Genomic DNA, 15,148 nt, shown 5'->3' on the forward strand with positions numbered 1-15,148 from the left:
CCATTTGTAGTTAGTAAGCCAAAGGTTAAAGACTTTTGACTGAACGTGGTCTAAAGATGTGCTTTTGTTGGTCAGTAATTTGGTTTTAAAAAATATAACTTAAGTACTGGACAATTTAATATAACAATTTGGATATATGGGTTCTACTGAAACATTAGAAAATCTAGCATCCAGAGCCCACCAGTCCCACAGGGAATATGGTGGAGTTGAGTTGTCCTTGTCTCCTTGAGATGGGGTTTCACTCTTCAGTTTTCCTTCCTGTTCCTGGCCTGCTTCATCATGCATGTTCCCTGCCTGGCTTCTGTTGACATTTGAGTTTGCAATTCCTGCTTCAAGGCTAGTGTCATCTTGGAAGAAAGAGGCATTGTGGTTGCCCAATTTCTACTCCTAGAATAGATCTGAGTCTCAGATGGTCTTTTAGGTTTAACAGCAAGGGTCCCCCATCCCCTCCACCCCCTTCCTGCTTTGGTGTTTCTTGAGAATGATGCACAGGAAGTGGGGAGGCCCAGGAAATCTCTATGAGAAAACCAGCTGCACTGATGTGCATATGGAGTGTGTGGGAGAACAGGGTTATCACACATTTCCATGTTCCTACTTGGACCAAAACAGAGCCATGGCACACATATTCACATCTTTGAGGAAAAAAAGAAAAAAAAAAGAATAATAGGAAATGCTCATGAAGCTTACTTTTTGAGAGGAATGCGTCCTTCTGGAGTGACTTGCAGCTTAAGTTTAGTATAGCTGTTGGAGAAGCAGAAAACAAGTGTTTAGTTTTTTAAAAAGCTTTTTATTGAAGAATAAAATGCATAGAAAAGGGCTCCTGCATATGTACAGTTCGCTGAATTTTCACCAATCATCCAAGTTTCTGCAATCAGCACCCAGATCAAGAAAAAGAATATTATCACCTTAGTAGCATCCCAGAAGCCCCTGTCATGCCCCCTTCCAGGGCCTATCCCCAAAGTGGGAACCATTATCCTGACTTTAAACAACTCAGATTATTTTTGCCCTTTACGTAATGGAATCACAATCTTTTGTGTCTGGCTTCTTTCCCTCAGTATTATGTTTTTGAGATTCATCCATATTTTTGCTGTTCATTGTAGATCTTTCACTCTTGTTGCTGTATAGTATTCTATTGTGTGAATATACAACTACATTTTTCTCTTCCACTGCTTCTGGACATGTGGATAGAGAGAAGAGGCAGGAGAGCTTACAAACTCTGCTGATGGGTGTGTAAACTGGGACCACCAGCAGCTCATGCTATGACACAACAATCCCATACCGAGGTGTAGATGCAACAGAAATGCTTACAGTGTGTTCATCAAAAGGCATGTTCTAGAATGTCCATAGCAGCTATTCATAGGGAGATGCCTATTTGAAATGGACATTTGCAATAGATATTATTAGCCAGCTAGATGTTTTACGAGCTATAACATGCTATGTTTCAGGTAAAACATCTTATCTCTCTCTGTGTCACCTTCCACCAACATTGTATGGCACAACAGATGTTCCAGAAATGTCTCTTAGATGAAGAATGGTAAGATCAAAGACAACTTTTAAAAAATGAGGAATAGAGGAAGAGGGAAGGGGGAGGCACATAGGAAGGTCTTGAAGATGACAAAGTAAGGAGATGAGATGATGACATGAAAGAGCATTTAAGTGAAGACCTGTGAGTACTGACTAACAGTAAAAGGATTTCATAGAAGAGTATGAAAGAAATGTGGTCTGGAGTCTTTGGTCTGGAATAATGGGTATGTCTTACAGAAGAAGAAAGTTATTAAATAAAATAGAGGACCACCTAGTAATGTTTCCACTTGTGGTTTTCATTTCAAGGCTTCCCAAAATCCTGGATACCCACTGTTTCCAAACTGAACACACCAGCTTTCCTAGCTGCTCATCTGGCAGAAATCATTATTTTCCTTGGTCAAATAAATTTCAGAAAGACTGTAATTTGAGAGCAACTGGGTAATCCTGATTTGCTTTCTTTCCTTTTCCTTTTCATTTTGCTCTTTCCTCTACATCTTCTTTTTCTTTTCTTACTAACAGTTGTTGTGATTGTCTATAAGGACAGGAATCAGGACATCAGCCTATTGATGTAGCATCTATCAGAGATCTTAGACTCGAGAGAATTGAGTCCCATATGTTGTTCATTCTCTTCCTCAGATTAATAATTGATACAACACAGGCAGATGTAGGGCTGAAGACTCCCTGAGATGAATAATTTTGGTTCTGACAACAGCTGCCAGGATTTAGAAGTATCTGCTTACTGTGTGTCAAAGGCATTGACATTCAGACGAGCTCAGCGTAACCCTGATGTGTGGCTCAGAGGAAAGAGCGATCTTTGTTGGAAGTCTTCCAGTTTGAAACGGTGGATGTATCAGTTCTCTAACAAGTCCCAGAGGGAAATTTATGTTTATCAATGTGAGAAGCCAGTGCAGTATAAACAAAAGACTCACAAAGGAGAAAGGAAACTGATTCAAATGAAGCAGCACCCTTAGCAATAAAATTAGAGCTACTTACGCTTTTTCCAGAAATGCATCCCTGGACATGTTTTGGGCCAGCAGGTTTGTTGCCAGACTGAAAACTTCATTTGTCCATTCCTGAAAAATGTAAATCACACTTGCATTAGCTTAACTACTGTATAGTCATTAGACACATGTTTTTAGCTAGGCTACTAGGAAGACAAATTAGCTCAATTTGTATGCCTAAGGGTTTTTTTTTTCCCCGTTTTTATCCTGTAAAAATGACATAATTAAATTCAAATCCCTGAGTGATTACTCCTTTCCTAAGGAAATATTCTTTACCCATAAACAAATTTTATCTGCTTTTTAAAATCCCTACAGATAGAGACCTGGTATGTTGCCTTTAATAATCAAGTATATTTTATTCCTTTCCTTGCATTATAAACAGATAAAGAGTTTAAAATATAGTCAATTATCTTTTCAACACACCTGTAAAATAAGATCTTCCTATTTTACTATTCAAGTCAAAGCAGCTATACCAGGAACTCTTTAAATGTTAATTACAGTTCTAGAAATTCTCTAAACTAGGTACAGTCACAATGTCATACAATATCCAGTACTGCCCCCCACACCCGAGCTGAGTCCATTCCTTACTGCTGACCTAATCTCAATCCCTACCTCACACCATTCACCACTGATCTCTCTTAGCTTCCAAGAAAATGGGAAAGAACAAATCTACAAAAAACAGTTGAAGTTCCATTCTGGGTGATGATTTTGAGCACATAATTAACATTCCAGGCTGATAAAAAGTAAGGGAAGATGACATAAGAGCTAAGTAATGTGATCATCTGATGTTGTAGTTGACTTGGCTCCCTCCTCAATGAAATCATGTTTTTTTTAGTTCAACAGCTCCTCCACCTAGTTTTATTATTTCTACTATAGCTTTGTTGGTCTTTTGTGTTTTGCCTCCTGATTTAAGGCCCTGATAATATTCTGCCATGTAATACTGTAACATTTGATGTAGAACTTGGCATATAGAGTCATGGGAGAGGTAAGAGGGCACTCTAAGCAGTGTTTTTTGTTTGTTTAGGTGTTTGTTTTACTTTAAAATATTGAGTTTATTTTAAAAATCAGCACAGTAAAAACTGTCACACAAATGAAAGACCTTTAATTTCCCTTGAAGTCTTTTAAATTCTGAGGTTATATGAAATTAAGCAGGAAAACATTCACATTAAATGCAAGTCAATTTTGCACAAATAAGTGTGATCAAGCAGCTTACATTATCACCTGAAATACTTGGACTTTACAGAAAAATCCCAGATGACAACACTCTATGTGCTATAAGAAGATTTACATTATTCTTTCGGGTATGTTTTAGCAGCAGGACTTAGTGGGAGGGCTTAGTGGGAATGGGGAGTAGCCTAAAAGGAATTGGAAGAAAGGGGAAGTTGCAACAAAAAGAAGTAGAGCTGGGATGAGAGTATGGAGAGTATTTAATGTCTGTTCAGTTTTCTGGAGAGAATTTTTTTTTCTTTTTTTTTTTTTTTTCGGTATGCGGGCCTCTCACTGTTGTGGCCTCTCCCGTTGCGGAGCACAGGCTCTGGACGTGCAGACTCAGTGGCCATGTCTCATGGGCCCAGCCGCTCCATGGCATGTGGGATCTTCCCGGACCGGGACACGAATTAATGTCCCCTGCATCAGCAGGCGGACTCTCAACCACTGCGCCACCAGGGAAGACCTTCTGGAGAGAATTTGGCAAAAAAAATATAATATCACTGAAGGCCTCTCTTTTAGGGTGAAGGTAAGGAGAGCCGGGGCTAGATGGTAGGTTAAGGAGGTTATTTGGCAGCCAAATGCAGGGTGGATTTGCGGCTGAGAAACCAGACGGGGGAACTCAATTAGGAAGCTGTCACAGTCCAGGTGAGACGTAGTGAGGCTTTGGATTCTATGGACTGTTGGTGGAGGGCTTGGGGAAGACAGCACAGAAGAGCTATCAGTGAAACAAACTTGATGGACACACAGAAAAGCTTTGGAATAACTTTTTAACAGCTTTAAAATAAAATATCCTCAAATTAGATTATTTTAAACTAAGAGTAATAACTACTGGCACTGATTTTCAAAATATGTTTCTGGTATAATATTTTCCAGACTAGGGGTCGAACTTTAGACTTTTCCGGCTCCATGGCAACCTTATGCTTTGGTAAAAGTATTTATAATTGGGGGCAATGTACCATTTTTTATGTTTACTGGGGGCCACTTCCACAGCAGAAATAGGTATAGAGAAGGCATTATGAAGAGCTGGGGAGATTTAATTGGGTCTGACCTTTAAGGCTGAAAGATAAGACCTCTATTACATCTAGTCCAGCAGAAATATAATGTGAACTACACATATAATTTGAAATTTCTAGTAGCCACTTTAAAAAATGTAGAAATAAACAGGTGAAACACATTTAATAATATATTTTATTTAACCCAATATTTCAAACATATTATTAACCATGTAATCAACATAAAAATTATTGAGCTATTATATAATTCTTTTTATGTGCTTTAGTCTTTGAAATGAGCTGTGCATTTTGCACTGAAAGCCCATCTTAATTTGCCCTGGCAGCCTTTCAAGTGCTCAACAGCCACACATAGCTGGGAGCCGTGGCTGCAGCATTAGTCAGGGCAGGTCTTCTAGATCCTTCACTCTTTCTATGGGTCCTTTATAAAGCCAGCTGAAGGACTGCATCATCACCACCTTCACTGCACAGCCACAGCTGTTTCAGAAAGTAAGGCATAATTTATTTTACCACATTCTCAGAATGTGAGCATCTAAATTTCCAAGTGTGGAATTCCTAGAATCCATGGACTTCCTGCAGCCCTGTGAGATATGCAGAAAATCTGACCCAGGCTGAATCAAAATTCAGGGTCTAAAGCAGTAACCAAAGCAACTTGAGAAAGAACTCAATCCTTGGTGGAGTACTGGTCTCAGTCTATATTACACTGAGCTAAAACACCATGTGTCTTACTTTGAGTTCCCCAGAAGCAGACCCTGAGACAAGGATTTATGAGAAGCGGGTTTATTACAAAGTGTTCCCTGGCAACATTATAAGGGAATGAGAAGGATTGGGAAGCGAAGAAGGCAGAAAGTTGAGATACCAAGCGAACTCCGCAGATGGTAATTTTGGCTTAATCTTTCCCTGTGTAGACCACTCCCGAAACTTGAGTTTTCTGATGAGCAGAAAAGGAGCTGGAGTATGGTGATCCCTGTGCCTGTTAGTCTTGGGTCAGGGCTTGCTGGAGGGGATGGAAATCCCCAGGCACTTCCTGCTTTCCTCGATAGTAGGCAAAGGGGGTTCCAGCATCCAGAGGGTGCATACAACAAAGAGACATGGGTGCTGGCTGTTGGAAGTGAAAGCCCATCCCCATCGAGGTGTTTTAGATGAAAATGGTGAATGAATTGGAGGGGATATGGGTAGAGCACTGTTAGAGTCAGACGGATAACAAATTTCAGGACTTTTGGGTACCAGAAGTAGCTACATTGTGTAAATAGGGGATGTGCAACCAAAGTGTTGGAGAAATTGGTTTACATACGTTCTAGAGCAGGGTTTCTCAAACTTTCATGTGCATACAAATCACTGGAGGTCTTGTTAAAATGCAGATGCTGATGCAGATGCTGGGGAGGGTGTGGAAAAGAATCTGTATCCCAAGTGAAGGCTATGTCAGATGATGCTATGAGTAGCAAGAGGACTTACAGCACTGACGGAAAGCTTGATAGAAATGTAGGACTGTCAGCTCCACACCAGATCTCTGACTCACAATCTGCATTTTTTCCAAGAAACTTTTATATATTTTATGCATGTTGAAGTGTACTGCTGGGCCAGGGTCAGAACTTTAAGCATTATTCTAATCTTTGTCTACTTGCTTCCCAAGCAAATAAAGAAATATTTTGGTCATTTGTTTTAGAATAACCAAAAAGCCCTTACAGCTGTATTAAGAACAACATGGCTAAGAGATGTGGCCAGAGCAGCTTAAAGCAGCCTCAGCCTCCGCTCATCATGAGATTATGACATATGCTTTGCTGCAGGGTAGACGGCTCCCAACCTGGCAAGGTTCTCATAAATCCAGCGCTGGGCCCTAGTTAGTATGGCATTGGAAGGACAGCTTCTTATTTAATCTGGAGTATTTGTTTTTCTACTTTCTGAGGCAAAGTTCTGATGATTGCTACTAAGCTTGGGTCAGCCCCTGCTATTTAAACCCTGAAGCTTCTTAAGTGACATTTTCTGCTGTAGGATTGATCTCTTCTTGTGATGGGGATTACAGAGACCTGAACTAGAGGAAATGGATCTAAAGATCAACTTCTGTGGGATTTCACCTGGAGTTTAAATGCACGTGTTCGTATCTTCCACCACAAGATGATTTCTGCAATTCCCTCACCCTGGCGTCGTTACTGAGATCCCAGTCTTGCCACCATTAAGTTTTCCTAACATGTCACAAAGTTAATGTACTTTTATTTCTAAAGTTATTTAATTTCTGTCATTCTTGCCACAGGATTTATGTGTTTGCTTAATACTACTAACAATTATTTTACAAGTTTCAGTTACCCTCATAGGTATTGTTTGAGTTTTTACTAGGTATTGAGCTAAATTCTTTGCATCCAACAACTTAATTAATTCTTACAGTAATTCTCTAGGCGGCAGGTACTGTTATTAGCCTCATTTTACAGATGAGGATTCAAAGTTTCAAAGCACTTATAAAATTTATTTATATCCTCAGAGTTAATAAGATCACAGTTTGGGGTTAGATCACTGATTTCTTGGGCTCCAAAACCTGTACTCTTAGATACTGTGCTTTCTGTCATTTTGTCCTAGAACATTTTAAGATGGCTGCTACATACAGTTCAAAAAGATAAAAATGATAAATAAATCCACTTAACTATGCTGTGCTTAAAACACTGACTTAGCACTTACTATGGGCTATGTACTGTTCTAAGCATTTTGTAAGTAATTATCTTATTTTATTTTATTTTATTTTATTTAGTTATTTATTATTATTTTTGTGGTACACGGACCTGTCACTGCTGTGGCCTCTCCCATTGTAGAGCAGAGGCTCCAGTTGTGCAGGCTCAGTGGCCATGGTTCACGGGCCCAGCTGCTCCACGGCATGTGGGATCCTCCCGGACTGGGGCACAAACCCGTGTCCCCTGCATCGGCAGGCGGACCCTCAACCACTGTTCCACCAGGGAAGCCCAGTAATTAACTTTTTAATACTCACAACAACCCTATGAGATGTACTCTGTTATTACCACCCTATTTTGACAAATGAGATAACTGAGGCACAGAGGCATGCAATGACTAGCATAAGGTCCCACAGCTGGTTAGAGGCACATCCGAGGTTTGAACCCAGGAAGTTTGCCTCTGGAGTCTGAACACTTTACCATTATGTTACAGTGATGAAATAAAGTGTGAAGTTCATAAAGTATACACCTTACCACTATGCTATGATGATGATGGTAGAGGAAAAATGATAAGGTGGAGAGAGAGGTGAGGTCCATCACGAAATGCAGCTCTAAAGTCTTAGAACTTTGATAGAGGAACTCACAGATTCAACTTGAACGTGACTGAACTAATGTGAAGAGAGAGATTCAATAACTTTTAGATCTAGCCGCCCTAGATCCAAATACTAGTCATGAAGCTATTCAACAACCGTTCATAATTCTGAGAACAGAGAGAAATTTCTCCCATCGACAATTCACACCTCTTAACTTTTTGGCTCAACTTATGAACGCAAGTGGTATACAGACTAAGACAGAACCTTCTGGAAGAAATATCATTCTTGCAGATATTTCGGTTTCCCATTGTTCTGATGCATGCTATCTTTAGTATTTTAATGTATTTTTTAATCTTTCCTTTTTCTAGCATTACGTATCTCTGTTACACCTGAAAATGCATAGAACAGTGTAACTAACACATATCCAAATTTAACAAATGTTACCAGTTTGTGATATTTGTTTCCGTGCTTTATAAAAATTATATTCTTAAGACACTGCAGTGCAGACTTATTCTATGGTGTGTTTCTCCCTGATTCCATTCTTCTCACTTTCCCAGGAGCAAGCTCTATTTTGAAAAGCAGATATCAATACCTTATCTATTTTCATATGGATTCTGTGGACAGTAGTCTTTATCAGGGTTCAACAAACCCCTGAGGGCTAAATCCAGCCTGTCACCTGTTTTTCTAAATAAAGTTTTACTGGAACACGGCCATGCTCATTCATTTATGTATTGTCTATGGCTGCTTTCATGCTATAGTGACCCAGTAGATTAGTTGCAACAGAGACTCCCAAGGGGCAAAGTATTTACTAGCTGGCCCTTTGCAGAAAAAAGTTTGCCAGTCCCTGGTATGGACTCCTATATGTTTATTTAAAGTATTACATAAATCATATCATACTGTATGCATCTTTTGGCCAATGGCTATTTGCAATCAACATTATGTCTTTAAAACGTGTCCTTGCTTCTCATGTAGATCTAGGTCATTAATTTTAACTACTATATTATTCCACTATAAGAATGTATAACTAATTCATTCTTCTGTTGATGAACATATGTGGTTTTTTCCTTCAAAAATGTTTATTTGCACAAACCTATTTTTTGTTGACTCAAGCCACAGACAGAAGTTTCTCTAGGGTTATTATCATGATGTATTCTTAGGATCCATGCATCTTCAGCAGTACTAGAGGCAGCTGCTTGCTCACCAAAACAGTAAGGACACTCTGTGTTCCTTTTGGCAGTGTAGGAGAGCTTGTACTTTCCTACATTTTCAAAAACAACTTGCTATTATCAGCCTTTCAGAAAATTTTTGCAAATCTGATGTATGCAGTGTGAGACCTTGGATTGGTCTTAATTGGCATCCCTGATTCACCTGCCTGGTTGAGCCTTGTTTTACATATGTCAGGTTTGTTCCACTTTTTCTTTTCTGCAAATTTCCTGTTCACATTCTTAACCCATTTTTTCTTTGGGTATTTGTGCTCATTGTCTTTAAAAAGGGGAGGGGTTTTTTTTTTTGTTTGTTTGAGGTTTAAGCTCAAGCACAAGGTGGTGGTCAGTCTTAGTCCTTTTGATAGAAACAAAATTAAACATAGTAACTGTGTCTTGTAAATGTCACCCGTGATCGTGGCATGCCAGGCACCCAGTCCATGGCTGTGACCTGATACCAAGCATCTAGAGTCACAGAGAAAAGGCAGAATGTGAACTCTGTCCTCAAAAACATGTGTTTGAAAAAAAACAAAAAAAAAAAAAAAAAACATGTGTTTGTTCAGTGAGTTCTTTGGAGAAATGAGAATATTCTAAAAGGAATACCAAATCTCTTTCTCTCTCTGTAGGTATATATATAAAATTATAGTCTATAATTTTATAAGCAATTATGAGTCAATGGTTACCCTAATGAAGTAAAAGGAGTGACAGATGACAATAATCTAAAAGCAGGTATTTCCAAAGTACCTGATTCGGAAGTATCAATCTATTGTATTTTTTAAATAAAATGTTCCTGGAATAAATAATCATTTAAAAGAGGGTATTTTAATATTTGTGAGACATATGAAAGTCCTAACAATTTTTAATAGCTTTCCATTTATTTTTAATTTATTGGCAAACCCTTATTGCCATCATTAATAAGGGTGTCATTCCCATTACCTCTGCTCATCATCAGGTAGCAGGTTGGGATTTGAGTAAGAAGGAACAATGCACAGCTCATTCAGGGTTGAGTTGCATGGCTGAGCACATTTCTCCCACCTGCTGGCAGGCATCAGAATTCATCTTGCCATGCATTTGTCTTAATGGCACAGTAAAGAATCTTTTCATGGTGAAAGATGGAATATGAGCTGCAAAGACTTTCATTAAAAGCAGAAAAGACTGTCTGAGAAGTAACTGTGTTTGCAGGTCTATGTAGAGCATTTAGAATTTTGGCAAAATTTCCGGCACAGTTCCTCTGTTTTGGGTGGCAGTGAAGATTTATATTTTATAGTCAAAATGTTGATCTCATATTCAAAGAGAAATGGTTGTCAAATACAATATAATTACTGATACCAGGAAGCATATTACAACCTAGTATTATCAGCACTGGGACACTAGAATCCATATTACTCATATAATGTAATATCAAGGAAAGGTGCATGTTATTCAAATGACTTTAGGCTACAGTTGCCAAAAGCACAACTCAAACTAGCCTAGGAAATAGGAGAATTTGCCAAGGACACTGAGTATTTCCTGTAACTGAAGGAAAAATTTGACAAACTGCAGTTTGCAGAGTATCAGGAAACTGTGGTCTGGATACCAGGGAGGATTTCTTCATTGCTTTTTTTTTTTTTTTTTTTTGCGGCACACGGGCCTCTCACTGTCGTGGCCTCTCCCGTTGCAGAGCACAGGCTCCGGACGCGCAGGCTCAGCGGCGATGGCTCACGGGCCCAGCTGCTCCGCGGCATGTGGGATCTTCCCGCACCGGGGCACGAACCGGTGTCCCCTGCATCGGCAGGCGGACTCTAAACCACTGCGCCACCAGGGAAGCCCTCTTCATTGCTTTTTCACTGCTCTCTCTTCCTGATGTCATTACTTTTTTTCCTGACTGAACAACTTCTTCCCCATGGCCACCAACTGCACCAAGAGTTGTCACATATGGCGCCTCCCACTACCAGAGAGATTCTGATTGACTTCCTCATATCCAATATGAAAAATCCTGGGAAAGGTCTCTGATTGGTCTACCTCTAGAACAATCTATTTGGGTAAGAACTTATTAGTGTCCATGACAATCAAATCATTGTAACTGGAGGAGTATAGAAAACACTGCATATAACCATTCATAGGAGTAGGAAGAAAAGGATGTGCATCATCCCACAACTTGTGTGAGATCTTATAGTTCTGCAGCCAGTTTTTTGTCTGTTTGTTTTTGATTTTTTTGCGGTATGCGGGCCTCTCACTGTTGTGGCCTCTCCCGTTGCGGAGCACAGGCTCCGGGCGCACAGGCTCAGTGGCCATGGCTCACGGGCCCAGCCGCTCCGCGGCATGTGGGATCTTCCCAGACCGGGGCATGAACCCGTGTCTCCTGCATCGGCAGGTGGACTCTCAACCACTGCGCCATCAGGGAAGCCCTGCAGCCAGTTTTTTATACACTGGGGAATAAATCCATACTTGTTGACCTGAGTTGACTGCATGAATGAATGAATGTGTAAATGAAACAGAATTACATCCATGCTTTATAATTTATTGTTTGTGAAATTAATTTTTATGTCTTCTTCATTGTCATAAGTATTCATTCATCATGGTTTGCTACAGGGTTTTGGATAATAGCTTTACACATTTCCTCTTGTAATTTGAACTATGCTGGAATAAGTTATAAGAACTCACAGTCCTGTGCTTAGCATGGGGCTGAGGGGACTTTCCAGTTAATAAAGTACAGAAACTTTAATTTTAGGGCTTAGAGCATCTGCATTGGCTTTATAGATATGCTTTATGCTTTGTTTCATGTTTTGGGCTGTATTCTGAAGATTCTTGCCCAATTATCTTTCCCTGGGTAAGTGAAGCACTACTCTATCCTGATGGTCTAAGGAAGAGTTTACATACCTGGAAGTGCAGTGTACGAGACGTGGATGTAAGGATCCACGTTTTGAGAGCTAACGGTCTAGTATATCCCTAGCCCTGTTCTAACACCTTTTGATATTCTCCTGCCCAATGGGAAAAGTTTAATGTGGTGATATCAAGTTAAAATGAACCTTAAGAGAATTCTTCAAATGGAAAGAAATAAAACGCCCGAAAGTGCAACATCCTTGGTGCAGAGTGGAAGAAAAGAGAAAAATGTTTGCTTTGGTTATGTTTTCATGATGAGAGGTTTTCAGTTGTATCTTTGTGAGTCTCACATATTTTGAGCATCAGCTGAGGAGACACCCATCTCTCTCTCCAGCTAGTCTCCTGAGTCATTGCTAATTTGCACAACTGAGAAAATGTCCATCAAATGCCCCAATATGAAATACCCAAAGCATCCTTTCCATAATGTTCATGTCACTCAACCATATTCTTGAAGTGGTTCTGTCCAAAACCCTCGTGGCTACTATTGGTTGCAGTGCATGGGCTTCTTATTGCAGTGTCTTCTTTTGTTGCAGAGCACCAGCTCTAGGTGCACGGGCTTCAGCAGTTGTGGCACTCGGGCTCAGTAGTTGTGGTGCACGGGCTCAGTAGTTGTGGCACACGGGCTTAATCGCTCCACATCATGTGGGATATTCCTGGACCAGGGCTTGAACCTGTGTCCCCTGCATTGGCAAGTGGATTCTTAACCACTGCGCCATCAGGGAAGTCCTTGTTATTTTCTTAAGGATAAAATATATTTAAAATTCTCTCTGAAGATATTTTCTCATTTTTAATTTTAATTATTTGTTTCTTTAATTATCTTGTGTGTCTATTATTCTCTTTTTGTTCATCTTGGCTTCCTTTGTCATTCAGTATTGTAACATTTCTCTACAGTCTGTGGATGTTTTATTGTTAATTCACATCTTAGATGGGGCAATAGGAGGGCCAACTGGGAGCTCTGGGTGTGGGAGTGAGAATGACCAGCTTGCAGACTTCTTTCCCAGTGAGCATGTGGGTGCCGGCCACCATGTTGTAGTACCCACAAATGCTAGAATGAGAAGAGCTTTACTCTGGATCCTGAACTCCAATGCTAGCCACCATAATATTTTTCAAATTATTTGCTCAATTTCATAAAAGACAGACATTCAGATCTTTGACCCAGGAAGTAATTGGTTATTGATTAATTCTACATGAGCATCAGGAGGAAGGAGTGGAAAGTTAGTTTTCTCACCCCCAATTCTTACTCCATGTTCTGCTGGGCTGGTAGAACTCGAGTCTAGAGTATGTCTCAATTGTTTCTGAGTAGGTCAGGAGCTTTCTTGGCTGTAACTCTCTATGTAACCTAGACTGTGGTCTTCTTGACTCTATCAGACACTTTCCTCTTTCCATTTTCTTCTCCTGCAAACTTACTAAAATATGTCATGTCTTAGTGACCTATCCATTCTCTTCATCATTGTGTATTTATATTCTTTTATCATCATATTCACAGTAACTCAAGAGAGATAAGAGATCACACCTGTGCTCATTTTGCTGTTTTGGGCTAACACTGCTTTAAATTTTATGTCCAAAACCAAATTTCTGATTTTCCCTTCCTAACTCACTCCCTCTCTCAATAAATGAAATTCCAAAAGGCCCTGAGATCATCCCTAGCTCCCTCTTTCTCTTATTTCATGTATCTGATACATTCAGTAACTCTTTTGGCTTCACATTCAAAATACATCCAGAATCTAACCATTTCTCACTATCTCTAACCCAAGCACTCTGCTCTCCTTGTTTCTGTTTCTATAGCCCTACTGTGGCTTTTCAACAGAGCAACCAGAACAGTCCTGTTAAAATACATCACCCAAATCCATCCCTTGCTCAAAATGATGTAATAGATGCCTGCGTCACTGAGAGTAAAACCAAATTCTCACAGTGGCCACCCACCACTATTTGGGTCACCTGTCACATCCCCCAGCCTCTTCCTCTCACCTTTCCCTGTTCTCCTCCCTGCTTATCACTCTCTTCCACCAACACACTGGGTCACATCTATCTCAGCATCACTCTCCCCCATGATAACCACTTGACACACTCCAACATCTTCACGGTTTTCTTCATCATATCAGTGTAACCTTATGTGACCAACTTATTTAAAATTGAAATACACACCCCCCCACAACACTTTCTATCTCTCTTCCCTGCTTTATTTCCCCCTGGCACCTATCACCATCTTATTTATTTTGTTATCATCACCCTACACCCACCATTAAGTAAGCTTCATGAAGACAATCATTTTTGTCTATTTAGTTTATCCCCAGCAGTCAACATTGTACCTGGTACACAGTAGGAAATTAAGTATTTGTTGAGTGAATGAATGAATGATTATTATTATATAGCCAATAGGAAGATTATTTTAAAGTATTTTCAAAAAAAATGTTTTATTCTTAGGAACATCTTATTCCTTGGGAGCATTTAATGCATTGGAAACCTAAACATAACAACTGACATTAAGGCATTAGATGAAACAGGTCAACATGCCACTTTCAAAGGATAGCAGGTATTTTCCCACAGTAATTAAACATGTAAGCCAAATTTTCTTAGATTTCTTCTTCCTTTATGTCATGTCTTAGTGACCTATCCATTCTCTTCATCATTGTGTATTCATAATAAAAAAATTATGGTGATTTTAAAATTTTTTTCTTTATTTATTTATTTTTGGCTGTGTTGGGTCTTTGTTGCTGCACAAGGGCTTTCTCTAGTTGCAGCGAGTGGAGCTACTCTTCATTACGGTGCACGGGCTTCTACTGTGGTGACTTCTCTTGTTGTGGAGCACGGGCTCTAGGCTGCTCAGGCTTCAGTAGTTGTGGCTCATGGGCTCTAAAGTGCAGGCTCAGTAGTTGTGGCACACAGGCTTAGTTGCTTCATGGCATGTGGGATCTTCCCAGACCAGGGCTCGAACCAGGGTCCCCTGCATTGGCAGGAGGATTCTTAATCATGTGCCACCAGGGAAGCCCTGATTTTTTTTAAATGTATCTTTGTGCCTGCTTTAAGGTAAAGTATGCAGATAATACAATTAGGGCTTTCTCAGCTGCCAGGCTCAGAAGACAGGGAGGC

General features: G+C 39.9%; 1 protein-coding gene across 2 annotated transcripts in view; it reads right to left on the reverse strand.

Annotated features, from left to right (window-relative positions):
- The window catches only part of PLCB1 (phospholipase C beta 1), a gene marked incomplete at both ends in the record, with an annotated part of 691,313 nt that overhangs the window by 198,349 nt on the left and 477,816 nt on the right, over positions 1–15,148 (reverse strand). For both annotated transcript variants that reach the window (XM_079720111.1, XM_079720112.1), the window contains 2 exons: positions 688–741; positions 2,518–2,597. In XM_079720111.1, the coding sequence (XP_079576237.1) occupies positions 688–741; positions 2,518–2,597 (134 nt within the window). The remainder of the gene's footprint in view (positions 1–687; positions 742–2,517; positions 2,598–15,148) is intronic.

The sequence above is a fragment of the Hyperoodon ampullatus genome (assembly GCF_949752795.1).
Source record: "Hyperoodon ampullatus genome assembly, chromosome: 14".
Lineage (NCBI taxonomy): Eukaryota > Metazoa > Chordata > Mammalia > Artiodactyla > Ziphiidae > Hyperoodon > Hyperoodon ampullatus.